The 12,481-nt window shown below is 34.7% G+C and overlaps 1 protein-coding gene across 8 annotated transcripts in view; it reads right to left on the bottom strand.

Moving 5' to 3' along the window:
- Positions 1-12,481, bottom strand: part of LOC120345125 (uncharacterized) — a 60,648-nt gene that overhangs the window by 37,432 nt on the left and 10,735 nt on the right. For all 8 annotated transcript variants that reach the window (XM_039414530.2, XM_078112571.1, XM_078112570.1 and 5 more), the window contains 7 exons: positions 12,248-12,342; positions 10,122-10,189; positions 10,009-10,042; positions 8,498-8,665; positions 4,881-4,957; positions 3,680-3,745; positions 3,153-3,228 (listed from right to left, as the gene is read on the bottom strand). In XM_039414530.2, coding sequence (XP_039270464.2) covers positions 3,153-3,228; positions 3,680-3,745; positions 4,881-4,957; positions 8,498-8,665; positions 10,009-10,042; positions 10,122-10,189; positions 12,248-12,342 — 584 coding nt within the window. The remainder of the gene's footprint in view (positions 1-3,152; positions 3,229-3,679; positions 3,746-4,880; positions 4,958-8,497; positions 8,666-10,008; positions 10,043-10,121; positions 10,190-12,247; positions 12,343-12,481) is intronic.

Below are 12,481 nucleotides of genomic sequence, written 5' to 3'. Positions count from 1 at the left end.
TTGGTACACAATCGACAGATTACATACACATTCCTTTATTTGGCTGATTCGGCAATCGTTATTGTTAAGAGTTTCCATTGATCGAATAATGAATGGCGTATAAGAATATGGCATATATTTTTGAGCCACATTCTTTAAGTAAATAATACATAAGGGCAAAATAAACATTCATCGAAAAGTTAATATTTGGGGCAGAAAGTAAAATTCCACAAGAAAATTGATGTTGGCCCGTAAGATAATAAGTTGATAATTGTCAAGATAATTGTATTAATTGAGCAATAACAATTCTGTATCCCTGAATCAAATATTTATTTCGAGGCAGCAGGGCGTCCAAGAACCCAGCTTTGGAAAGGCGAGTAATAGATATAATATAATATAGCTGATATCTGTAAAATTGTTCCACAAAAGTACTCGCAAGTAGGGGAAAGTGGAGGGGTATGGGCCATCTTGAGGTGTGGGCCATTGCCAGTTCAACAGCTTTATGATGTCACCATCACCTGTAACTTGATGTGATAATTGCACACGTCCTACCAAGCAACACATGTTATTTGCAGGTCAGCAGCTTAGAAGGTGTCTCAGCTATAAGGTATTTAGTAATTTCCTATATTTAAAGCTTTTTTATGGAATAATTGAGATAGCACAACCAGTTGTGGTTCTTTAACAAAATCTGTCAAAGGGCTAGGAACCTGCATCTTGGTCCTGTTAAAGAGGGTGTTGGGTGAAAGAGCTCCTCTTTGTTTGTAATCAGATTTTGCTTGAAAGCATGGCGGGTACGGGTAGGGTGCCTAAGGTATGGGCCATTTTAGATGCTGAGTTATGGGGTACACTTGTCAAACATTATAAACGGGGATAGTGACCTCAAGAAATGTTTTGTATAATGAGAATGTCTTTATAGATATCTTGCGAAGGACATTTTATGTCCCTCTAAGCGATTTCCCAATATAATGGGAAAATTTGGAGGGATAGAATGATAGTAAATAACAATTTCATTTTGCGACACTTAGCGGTGGTGGTTCCCCAGTTGTTTTATTTGTTACAGATAAATTCTTAAATGTGGTCACCAGTGTTAACTCTAAGCGAATTATGAGTGCGAAAGTGCTTCGCAGTCGAAAAAAAAAGTGCGAAAGTGCTTATGCCGATTTTAACGAGTTAGGTGCACTAGCCTTTCATATAACCCATTTAAAACGGCATAGATACTCGAAAAAGCGCTCCTCCGGTTAATATTATGAATTAAAGAGAAGCCTTTCCGTTAACCGAGTTCCCTTTAAGCGAATTCATGTTTAATTAAAACAAGCGAATTCATCGGTAGCGAAAGGACATCTGCTAACACCTGCCGCGGACAAAACTTTCATGCAATGTATCACCGTGTCATTTGCTTACTCGCGTGAACAGCAAAGGCTTTCACATTTGCGTTACTCCTTCCATCTAACAGACAACGATTGATACATGCAGGCTGGAAACCATATTATTACAGGGTGGATCATTTGTACAAATCCTGTGCAAAATAATCCCCCCCCCCCAAATCCTCCCCGTTTCGTGAGCTAGCATGACCTAATTTCTCATTTACATTTATATATATTATACTATTTCAGAGCTTACCCAAAGACAAGTAATTTTTAAATGTCCACGTGCCTTGGTTTGCGTGCGAGTTAGTTTAAATCGGGCAGAAAACATCATATATTGGCAAAATGTTTAGTAATGCCATGTACTTTCAGCATTCATAAATAGCACTCTTTGTAACGCTGCTGACCTAGTATCAATTACTGTATTCGCATCACAACGCCACTTGCGAGGTTTCCATATATTTCATTTACACTAATAGGAACGATGACACCAAGGAGTTTTCTTTTGCGAAGGTACACGAAATAAAACCAGGGTGATTCTTGAAAAAAACATGAATATAAAAAATAAACGAATGATATGATAGTGGATCCCAAACAATTTTGAGAGTGTCTCGAAATACCAATCCATTTGATAAATAGGGTAATTTTTATTCGACCACATGAACGCTGATATCCTGAAAATTAATGTTGAAAGAGAAGTACGTATTATCAGATATCGGACATCCAGTCGCGATATTCAATCGTTCATATGCACAAATCTCACATTAATAGTAATTGCTACCCAAGTTTGTAAAGTTTAGAAACCAACAAACAAAAAATAACTTATCCTAAAACACAATTAAAATTCAGTCGGCAATAAATTGCGCCAAGACGATTCCATACAAAACCAAAAAAGATTTGGTCGCGAGAGTTACGTTAGATGACTGCAAAACGACGTTGTTTTTTAAGCAGAAAACAATCAAATTAAAATAAACGGGAGTTACGACGCCCTCAACACATCGTGTGTATTAAACTTCCCTGGTAAGTACTATTATTATTATTGTACTTATACACCTGTTGGGAGTATTTCGGACAATTTCGAATTTAAAATAAATGAAAACCCGACATATAATAAAGACGCAAAAGTAAAATGAACATTTATGGAAAAAGTTATTATTTAAGAAAGACAACATGATCGTACAATTCCGCCAAAACCTCGATGTTCGCAAGTGAGATGATAAATAAATACTTCCCTGTATTCGATCAATTAACTTTAGCGAACGTATCGTTGTTCTGCCAACAAACAGCCGGGTGCAAAATATTTCCGTCCTGTGATATGCTCACAAATATTCTCGATATTAATATCATACCCTCGCGTATGCACTTTGTATTAGCTCTGTATATGATTACCATATTGTTTCTTATAGCAAAAAATGTTTGGGCAATTGAAGAAATCGGTAGTTGTACACCAATCTTGAACAAATTATGTTCAACTACCGAGGTATCAATGCATGAACACAAAATCACAATTTTCATAGGCATACACAAAGTAAATGATTGCTAGTTTGCATGACATAGGGCCTTCACAAAGATTATCTATTGATATAAAGCAAAAATATATTAGGTAAAGGAATTAAAACTGATAAACAGTTTATTACTTATGGATTGTGTGACATAAAAAGTCGGTGACCACAACATTTTTAATATACACCAGAATATAACAAGAATTTAAAACAAATAGCAGTTGTCATTATGTTTTTATGCAAATTTGCTCAAATTAAGATCACAAGGTTCTAACTAAATGCTACACTAGTGGACACGCATACATACCATCAAGATACTTTCGAGAATCTGGAAAACTGATCAGGAGAGACGATACAAAAGTGAGTAAATTTTTCCAGTTGACCTAGAAAGCATATTACCAATGCAATTATTGATGGCTTCTAATTTACCATGTCCTTCATGCTTTGTTAATATCCCCTTATTTTAAGTCATTTCAAAGCAATCATAATTAACTTTTTTCTCCATATCAGTTACCCTATTTGGTAACTAGGCAAAAATTCCAAACCTACTTGTACCACAGCTATTTGGCCAGAATATGAGGCCTCTTAGAAGCTGATACATATTTATTATTTCCATTGCAGTTTTTAATACATTCATTGATCAGTCATTAAATTTTAGATTTCACAACAACATTTGAACCCGTAAGACTTGTTGCTTATCAATCTATTAGAAAAAAATTTACCAGAGTTAATTTTTTGCTAAATTTATTTCCACTTCAGACAATATACAGCTGTATGAAGCTTTCATAACTGCTCAAGTAGTTTATAGGAATCAGAATTATTTAAGTCCATTACCTCTCTCCTCTCCAATATGTCATTGATGAATGAAACAGTTTTATGAACACCTATAGGAGCAGATATCTGAAATCAAAATTTTATATGAAAAACATATTAGAGAGATCCTATCGTTGTATAAAAACCTTTGTCACAATAATTCAATCAAAAGCGAAGTGAGAAAGTGAACCCATATATATGTATATACTATATTCAGTGATACCTCGATAGTCAAATAACTCGATACTCCAACGATTCAGTACATATACTTCCAGCAATACTGGAACAGAAATTCGGTGCATGAACACCTGACCATGCCAACGAGTGAGATAATATCACCCGAACCGCATCTCGCTTACCTCTTACCCATTCAATAAGAGAACAATGCTCAAATATATGGATATGAAGTCCAAAACAAAGTACTACGAACTAGAGATGTACCAATGTATCAGTATAAGGTATCAGACTATCGGTATCGGCAAAATGGGCCAAGTTTTCGGTATCGTTAGTGTAATGGTATAGGCTAAATGTAGACCGATATTTCCGATATATTCAGCTTTTCAATATGATCCAGAATGTTTTCAAAAATACGTTAAATTACTGATCTTGAAATAATTTTATGCTTGGATAGACCGTAAACTATGAGCCATGCACGTCCCCATTCCCACGAGTACAAACGGGAATAGGATTCTGGCCTGTTTTAGATATTTATCAGCCAGACTAGCTCAACTAATTTGGCTATTTTCGCTGCCAAATTATTATATTGAAATTTTTAATTTTACATGGTAATTATTAATTAAGAAATATATCAATAGAAAATTAGTGGATTTTCCGATGCGCAAAATCCAAAATACGGCATTATATTGGCACAAAATCCTGCGCACATAGTTCTGTGTATCGGTTTGATAGGATAAGGAGGCTAACCATTTATTTATTTGACCACCAACAGTAACCAAACCCTATGAGTTTTCTAATTGAACACCAAGATTACCAGCGTCAGTGCCCAATGCATCTGAATCAATTAACGCATTTGGATCCCAAGTATTAATTTCTTAATTAATATATGTTATACTACATATATATCTTTATCAATCTGAAATAATGTGCACTATTAATAATGCTCAAAGACTATTGTTTTACTCGTCTGCCCTGCACACTTGAGGTAACCAATGCTGAACGAATAATGTTCGACTGCCGTGGTATCACTGTATAAATAAAATACCTCTTTATAAAATACTGTTAACTGATCATTTTGCTTGGATGAAGTCCATAAATGCTGATTTGATATCGCATCAGATACTGTAGTGAGAGTAAATAAGGAAAAAAAATTAATCAAAGATAGGTTAATGAAGACAAGATAATAGTTTTAAAAAAAAGTTTCCCAAATACAATTGAAAATAAAATAAATGACCAAGAAAATTTATCGTTATTATGACAAGTGCCAGATTGATTTAATATAAAATACCAGTATTATTACTGAATGTTTCAGGATTTAATGCAAAATGCATACACAATGCAACACTTAGTTAAATTATGCCAATACTAGGGGAACTTGGGTATTGTGTATTAATTAAACTGTTTACTTTCTACTTCGGATCCGTGTGTTTGGTATCCGTGTATGTGGTACTTGTCACAAGGATGCTTGAACGAGATAGTATTAAAGTGATAAGTAAAAATAACATGATCTCTTTCAACAAAATAATAAGTATATTTGTGAGCGTTCGTTAGATTAGGTGGGGTTTTTTGAGTAGTTTTTGACATTTGAACCGATGTAAAATCTGAGTGAAATCGATTCTCCGTGAAATTATGGTTTCATTGTAACATTCTGACTCTGTACTTCCTTGCATAACAGTTTGAGTCTTATTCGATGTATTCAAGTCACCTAAAAATGCAATTTTTTTTGGAAGTCAGTATACTCAATTTACCTCATTTTTCGAGGATAATTGAGTATACTGACATCTACCAGTTAAATCATATCTAAGAAAGCCCTAGAACCAAATTAAAGACCTTCATGAGAAACTTGGGTACATATAGTTTATTTTAAAAAATAGTAATTACAAAAACCTTGGAACATAATTATCTGACATCATTTTAAACTTGGTATGATAGATCGCAATTATGGTTTCCATAAACTTTTTACCACAAATGGGCTTTTAGTTTAAATACAAGATCAGTATGGACTAGAAATGGGTGGTTTGACTTGGCCAACAACTTCCTTGATAGAGATACTTTTTATGTTCCTATTTTGGGTTAAATCTAACACAAAATCTTTGAGCTCTTTCATACACTGGTGTCAAAAAAAGTTCATTTTATGTACATTGGTGAGGACAACTTGGCCAAGGAATTCCCTTTCCCCATATTTCAACCAGTTAGGTAAGGTCTTGATTTCATTAATGTCAGAATATGCTACTTATAGTTAGTCCTCTGTTATAATCAGCTGTACTATGTGAGAATTCTGTTTCATATTCTGTCATGTTGTCAGCAAAGCCGAATCTAATTCTGACTCTGTTACTGCTTTTCTGAACTATTATTAGGATCTTTCCCTCTGCTGTTTTTCTTTTTTCTACCAATCATATCCATTTTAAGTCTATCCTATCAGGTAATGGTATATACTTTCAACTGATGTTATATCAGTATATAGTTTTCGCCTGAATTCTTTTTCTGGGATGGCTGTTTTTTCATTATTACTACATGTTTTCGGAGATGACAGTGAGTGTGATTACGTCAGCTAAAGAGTTTGTAAGTGCACTAAGCTTACTAATGGAGTAGGACTCTGTGCTTGGCTTATCCACAGCTTTCTTTTTTACTATTTTTTTAGTTACAAGAAAAGAACTGCTCTCTCGAAATCTTACAATTGCCCATTGTGGATTTACACTCATATTCATCAAAATTAGAAGCCTATATTGAAAGATGGACATGAAAACGGCTAAAAAAAGGTGTTAGAGCTCAAAATTGTCACACAGAACCACATAATCCTGTGTTATAGCAGTGGGAGAGGCCATTTATGCATATACCCGATTTACCCCACGGTAAATTTCCGACAGACTCAATTTACCTCGATTTTTCCAAACATCAATAAAACGAAAAGTCAATGAGTTACACAAAAATTATTTACTGGGGCAAAGAGAGTCTTTACTAAGGTACTAAAAGGCATCACAAAAAGTTCAAAATATACTATCAGAAAAGTGTCACCAGAAAGTTTCCCAAAACAATTTTTTTCACGAACAAAAAAAATTTCACATACAAGCATCTAAAACAATTTTATCATTGGTAGGCAAGTGAGTTATACGCAATGAAATGGAAGCATAGGATATGAACTTTTGTTGCTACAAAGTACACACCATTCACTCAACATACAAAGAAGTTAGCGAGGTTTTTATACATTGTACTCAATTAACCCCATATGCTCAATATACCCCCTAGTCCAGCGGATAAGACCTCAAATATGATAGAATTGTGCACTTTTGGGTGCAAGCATGAACTTTGGCACACATGTAAAGTAGCATCTTCTGATTAATTTTGGATATGGTGCCATCCAAAAAAATACCTCGTTGACATGGAAACGAGGCATCATTCGTATTGCTATCCAAGGGTAAGAAACATTACTTTAGGAAAGGATATTTCCAAGATAAGTGAACCGATGTGTATTTAAGAAGTAAGGAATATGATAAAACGGGCATTTTGACAAATGCCCTTGATAACAGAATACCTGGTTATCCTGGAAACGAGGTATCGTTAACGATCAAAAACGATGGATACTCATACTGATGGATTTGTTACAGTGGCTGGCAAATTACGGCAGCTGCAGAGAGAAAGTTAGTAGAAAAATAAGTTCAAACCTAGACTAAGGTTTATATAATAAACAACATAATGTAGCAATCGGGACATCTTGAATGAGTTTAGGTATATGTGGCTGGTTTTCCACATTATTTACAGGTGCAGATAATACATGTCTATATCTTAGCCGAAGACTCGTTAGTTTCAACGCAAATGTATATCCATAAAAACTATATATACTGTAGTCGTAAATTCTACAGGCACAAGTGGGCCGGATGAAATACTTCGGTGAGCTGGATCCTGCCCCCGGGCTGTATTTTGCCCACCCTGCCTTAGTGGTACTTAAATCAATCGGACTTCAATCAATTATTGGAAACGAAGTGTACATATGGATCGTTTTGTTATAATTTTGTTTTTGCACCAAGGTGGCGCACAACATGAACATAGTATTTATGTTCCGTTCAGAGTGCAGGTTGTGCGACTAATAATCGTGTTTAGTCGATAACGATACCTCGTTTCCATGGTAACCAGGTAGCATGTTATCAAGGGCAATTGTCAAAATGCACTTCTGATCATATTCTTTACTTCTTAAATACACACCGGTTTACTTATCTTGAAAATATCCTTTCCTAAAGTAATGTTTCTTTCACTTTAATAGCAATACGGATGATGCCTCGTTTCCATGGCAACGGGATATTTTCTTGGATGGCACCATATCCAAAGATGATCAGGGGATGCTACTGTACACGTGTGCCAAGTTTCATGCTTGCATCCAAAAGTGCATGATTTCACCTCTTATCCGCTGGACTATAAGAATTTAGTCTATAAGTGTTTCCTATAACTGGATTTAGATGCTATGGGGATGAAACAAAAGCTCATAATTATACTTATTATTTCGTTGAAAGAGATCATGGTATTTTTAGTTAAATTACTTAATAAATTTGTTCTTGAAATAAACTATTTAAAATTATCAAATTAATTTCAAATAGTCACCAGCGATGTGCAAGAACTTATGCAGAGAAATTTATAACATTTAAAACACTGCAACCATCCATAGCCTACCTTTCAAATTAGGCAAATTTGTAACCCATAAAGATATCATTTGAGTAAAACATCTTATCATAGCATCTGTATCATTCTGTAGATTATCTTTTATCAATGATGATATACAGGTCTCATAAGTCAAGATCTCTTTTGAAGATGGCAAAGAAATCAAATGTTGCAGATGACCTATGTAAGAATGTATCTTCAGTTACCTTTGCAAAATTAACACAGGGCAATAGGTCAAATAATTAATGGGAAATAAATACAACAAATTGATTCAATAGGGGAATTTACATATATTTCCATCTGTTAGGATGCTACTGTGGGAATTATCAACATACAGGTTTTCAATTCTTGCATCAACAGATATTTACTAATAACTCTGTCACACAAAAAAGCATGCGAGCAGTTGCTTTTTGCTTGGGACTCTTTAATCATTATTTTGCTTCACGACCATTTCTTATTAAGCAAACCTACAAAACGAAAAAAAAAATATCCTCATCTGGATCATTTTGACTATATAGATTTTTCTAAACTATCCAGTGTGATGTTGTTGATATATAGGCTACGTAAAAAGTTGATAGCATGATTTGTTAAGAATAATATTGTATGGGGTCGCAAGAACTCACTCAGAAATTAGAAGAGAATCATCCTAAGCAAAACTAAGAGCTACAATTATAGTATGGGATTCCATGGCGCAGCCAGGGGGAGGCTAGTTTCGGGGTCGACCCCCCCCCTTTTGAATTTTTTTGAAAACTGAAAATGTCGCCGATAACATGTGAATTTGCCTTCTGCTAAAATCGCCGATTGTTTTCATCAGCGTGTTATTTAGACCGTGAACGCCTTTATGTTGGCGTTTATTCTCTCTAAATCACAAATTTGTGCCACGATAAACATGATAACTATTTTATTTTTGTACTCGCATGGAATTATAAATTCGTGAGAGTTAGCATACGTTCATCGGCGGCAAGGTTCTAAAGACAAATGAAAGAAAGAATCCGCGAACATTTTTGATTGAAAAAGTGGCAATATAAAATACTGAAAATAAAACCGTAAACAACATAAGTTTTGTTGAGTCCCGCTACAGTCTAAAAGCGCTTTTCTAGGCATTGAAAATCGCAAAATTGAACTGTGCAAGATCTCGCGATAATATGCGACATTACATATCATTACAATACATGATAAAGCGCAAAAACTTGTTAAACATTCCCGCAAAAACGGAACACCATTTTTACGGCGAAAAGTGGCTATTGTTCAAAATTATTCGAAAATCAGCCGAAAAGGTATTCGGATACATTCGAATCGTTTTGAACAACCCTGTTCACAGCCAACCAAGATTGATGGCTGAAAACTTTTTTCCATAAGTTCAGAAGAACCCGGTCAATTATTATACTATCTGTGAAATAAGCACAACGCCGCAATATTTTGTTGATGGCAAAGAGTTTGCAATTATGAAGCAAATTGGGAGCCAATCATTCAGTGTGGCCACAGGAGTGCCAGCCCAAATATGGCAGTAATTATTCACTTACCTTTCATGACAGCAAAAAGTATATATCCTGACATCTGCAACAGGTAAGAGCAATGTTAGTATTCAATAATAAGACGAACTAAACATGCATGAAAATATGAAATTCTAATTCACCTTCTTAAGAGCTTTAGAAATTAAAGGGGAGTTTCCATAGCCATATTTTATAAGTTGTGTGAAAATACCTAAAAACATAATCATGATTATTAATGGCACTGAGAAATAGAAACAATGTATGTGGGTTGTTGCAATTAGGTTTATTTGTCAGGTTCAATGGAATGTGCACTTCCTTCTATATTAATTCTGTGTTGTTAAATTTCAAAGTTTGAATCTTACAGGAAAGTTCAAAACAATTCAAATTTTCCCAAATAAAATTTAAAAACTTTATTATAGTATAAAGCAGGGGTGGGCAATTACTTTCCTGAGTGGGCCGGATGCGGATAACAGACTTGGTTACTGGGCCGGATGATCAAAATTCAGTATGATCAGAAACGGTTATTTGCAAATACCTAGAATCCTAGACACAATGATAAATGGGCCGTTATTGCAGCGGCTGGCAAATTACGGCAGCCGCGCAAAGAAAGTTGATAAAAAAAAAGCTTAACAGCTGGGCTAATGGGCTAGGATAACGTTAATAATAAAGATAGCACAATTGAACAATTGCGGTCATGATGACCGTATTTGATAAATAGATTATTCAAATCAAAGAAAATAAATGATGCGCATTCCTGTCGTTTACGAACAAAATTACTGTAACTTGGGATTTAGGAGGCAAGTGTTATTTGATTGATTGATTTTTGATTGATTGATTTTATTTTGTATCCAAAATAGGAAATGGAAATTCCAATGGCAACAGTCGTCGTGATTACCCATTTGTTGAAATTGCCGACTTTTTCACCCTTGATGGTTTTTCTGTCGCGCAAAATATTCAGTTCAAGACTATTACGAGAATTAAAAATGTCTTGCCATATCAATTTAATATATAATATAATTAATTTAATTAAATATTAAGAAAAGGAGCGATCTTGGTCATTTGATTAATTTGAGCCACTCAAAATTATTTTTAAGAAATCACCATTTGCAAAATTCCAAGGTCGGTCATAAAATTCCACAATACAATTCATTACGATAAAGTAAAAGCATTGCAACTTTGAAATAATGCGGCGATATGGCGCAGCACAAACACATATTTGGGAACCGCTGGGATTTGCTATAGTTTCCGATCCGATGAAAAATAACGAAATTTTTGGGATTTACCAGGTCAAAAATAGAGCTTTGAAATCGAAATTTATGTTCTGCAATCTGCATTATATTTTGTGATATATATATATGTCTTATGACTACGCTCCTTTCTTACAATAATCACTTCCTCATTTTCAGTCGCTAATTGGATTTGCGGATTAAATTTTTAGTTTGTGTTAGTCTCTCGTTTCAGATGACCACACAATAAGGAGTTTTGCACACTTCACGCACAGTTCCAAGGAAATCCTTTTCTAGACGTCCTCATAATACAGGGATAATTCCCTGTAATACAGCTTACCGATATATTACTGATGTTCACGTCTTAAATACCCATGACATGCTAAAGTAACTACCAGCGATTTCAACTCAATCCCCCCCCCCCCCCCCCCTGTACTAGACAAAAGTAAACAAAATGTATTGGGACATCCACGAACACGCGAAATGCAGACCAAAATGCTGATATGTCAGGAGCTGGCGTTTTTGAATTATTGCACAGGAATTATTCAGATGGTTTTATGTTTATACTCAGGGCTGATAGTATGTGTGGAATTACAATATTTACATTTGCGGACGATTTGTTGTTTCTCCGATCCCTTCAACAATAATTTTTATGCATGAAAACTATAGCCTAATTTCAGCACGAACAAGTGGGCCCGATAAAACACTACAAGGGCCGTAATTTGCCCACCCCTGGTATAAAGTATTTGAATCTGAAATCTGTATATGCAAAAGTTGGGATGCACAATCCAAAAGAAGTTTGATACAAGCAACCAATAAATATAATCCAGAGTGGCGCAAGAGCACAAGGGCCATTTTGAAATCAGAGAAATGAAATAGTGTTGGCCTTTTTCGATTGATTGCCACTTGTTATTTAAATTACTAATTGACATTTATTAAAATTAAAATAATTATAACAAGTCACCCTTAATTAAGTATTCAAATGTACTTTTGATAATTTGTTAGGATGTAACAATATTATGTGAGCACAGGAAAATCCATACCGGCAGCAATCTTTACAGAAATAAATCTTGGATTTTCAATAATATGCTGTAATCCCCGGATAAGTTCTTTTATGATGATTTTATTGCCAACATTCCTGTAAATATATCATTCGAAGATTGAATGGCATGAGTATAATATCAGTCACTGATATATGAGAAACGGTAAACAAGAAGTTCAAACAAAATGCATTGATACTACTCGTGATTATAAGAATTATAATCATCTAGAAAGTG

Source organism: Styela clava, chromosome 5 (genome assembly GCF_964204865.1).
Source record: "Styela clava chromosome 5, kaStyClav1.hap1.2, whole genome shotgun sequence".
Lineage (NCBI taxonomy): Eukaryota > Metazoa > Chordata > Ascidiacea > Stolidobranchia > Styelidae > Styela > Styela clava.
This window is presented reverse-complemented; position numbering and strand designations above follow the sequence as displayed.